The 1451-nt window shown below is 38.0% G+C and overlaps 1 protein-coding gene across 2 annotated transcripts in view; it reads left to right on the forward strand.

Moving 5' to 3' along the window:
• The first annotated feature begins 573 nt into the window (after positions 1–573).
• LOC107746354 (calcium uptake protein 2, mitochondrial-like) overlaps positions 574–1451 on the forward strand; it is an 8477-nt gene continuing 7599 nt past the window's right edge. Inside the window, exon 1 of one of the 2 annotated variants that reach the window (XM_016560517.1) lies at positions 574–836. In XM_016560517.1, coding sequence (XP_016416003.1) covers positions 642–836 — 195 coding nt within the window. In that variant the 5' untranslated portion in view covers positions 574–641. The remainder of the gene's footprint in view (positions 837–1451) is intronic. The other variant, XM_016560518.1, reaches the window with a different exon arrangement.

The raw sequence follows: 1451 nt of genomic DNA on the forward strand, positions 1-1451 counted from the left end.
CTCCTTTTCATCTCTCATCATGGACTATCAATACAGTCATAAATTCCCACATTATGTCTATTTACAGTATTTTACTGTCCCATAAGCCACACAAAGTATTTTACTTAAACTATTTAATTAAATGCTAAGGAGTTAAGCATGTTATAATTGTTTTAATTAAAGTGTTGATCGATAATGTCCGGACGACTATGTCTGCCATAGGTATATAAAATAATTATTATATACATTATAAAAATAAGTAAATAATATTTTTAATATCACTTCCCTAGAGTAAACTGAAGAAAACGTCATGCTCCAATGTGTAAGAATATACACGGCGTGGCTACAAATGACTATGACTAAAAATGACTAAAACATCAGTAATGTTTAATTTATCTAACTATTCTGCATTGTATTATAATCAATTATGGTCTTCCGGAAGCAGAAAAGGAAAAAAGCACCAGGCCCAGATTGTAAATTCCTCGTATGTGTAAACATACCTGGCAATAAAGCTCATTCTGATTCTGATTCTGAACTGTCACCAGTTCGCGAGCAGTGTAGAAATGCTGTTAGCCTGATGGGGGCGCCAAACCACAGCGTCTTATCATCACTCTAACTTCACTATCGACCAAAGTAGACTGATAAAAACTTCCCGCAGAGTAATGGCGACTTGGGCGAGGTTAGGCGTTAGTTTGCGGAGTACAGTCAGACGTTTCTGGCCTTTCAGAAACATAGGGTATGGTCGTGCTGTTGGAGGGGGTCTTCTGGGCACTGTTGTAGCAAGCGGATTTATTCACTATAAAAATGAACCGCGATGGAGACTCTTGCCACACATCGTGTACGCGGAGGACGCGAAGGTAAACAAACTTCTCTAAATAGAGACTACTTTTCAAATGACTTCTCAACTACTTCGAGTGTCATGGTGTCTGTGAAGTTAAATACTTAACAGACGCACTGTCATGTCGTCTGTTTGTTCGTGAAGTCACTATGTTTATACAATTATCCGTTTTAAGTTTAAATATTAAAGTGGAACCAACCGATTTACAATTATTATTAAACGAATCAGCTCGTGTTTTATTGAAGTGTGTCTAAACCAGGGGTAGGCAAGTTCGATCCTAGAGAGCCGCAGTCCTGCAGAGTTCAGCTCCAACCCTGAAAAAAAAAACTCACCTGCCTATAGCCTTAGTAATCCTGAAGACATTGATTAGCTTGTTGGAGTCTCAGTAAATCCTAATGTCTTATTGTTGCAAATGTTTGTTTATGTAAACATATTTTCGATAGTGTGGACAGTAGCACGGTTGCCATCACATTGTAAACAGCTCAACTCTTGAACGCTACTTTATCAGATAAATATGAAAATGTCATCGAAACTTTTCTGAAGACAGTCGGGTCCCTTCAGAGATACATTCATATAAAACACCCGCGCCGTGTTTTGATTTTGAAACGTGCAGTGCTCATGTTTATTCAACGAA

Source organism: Sinocyclocheilus rhinocerous, unplaced genomic scaffold (assembly GCF_001515625.1).
Source record: "Sinocyclocheilus rhinocerous isolate Xijiao unplaced genomic scaffold, SAMN03320098_v1.1 scaffold77, whole genome shotgun sequence".
In the NCBI taxonomy this organism is placed as follows: domain Eukaryota; kingdom Metazoa; phylum Chordata; class Actinopteri; order Cypriniformes; family Cyprinidae; genus Sinocyclocheilus; species Sinocyclocheilus rhinocerous.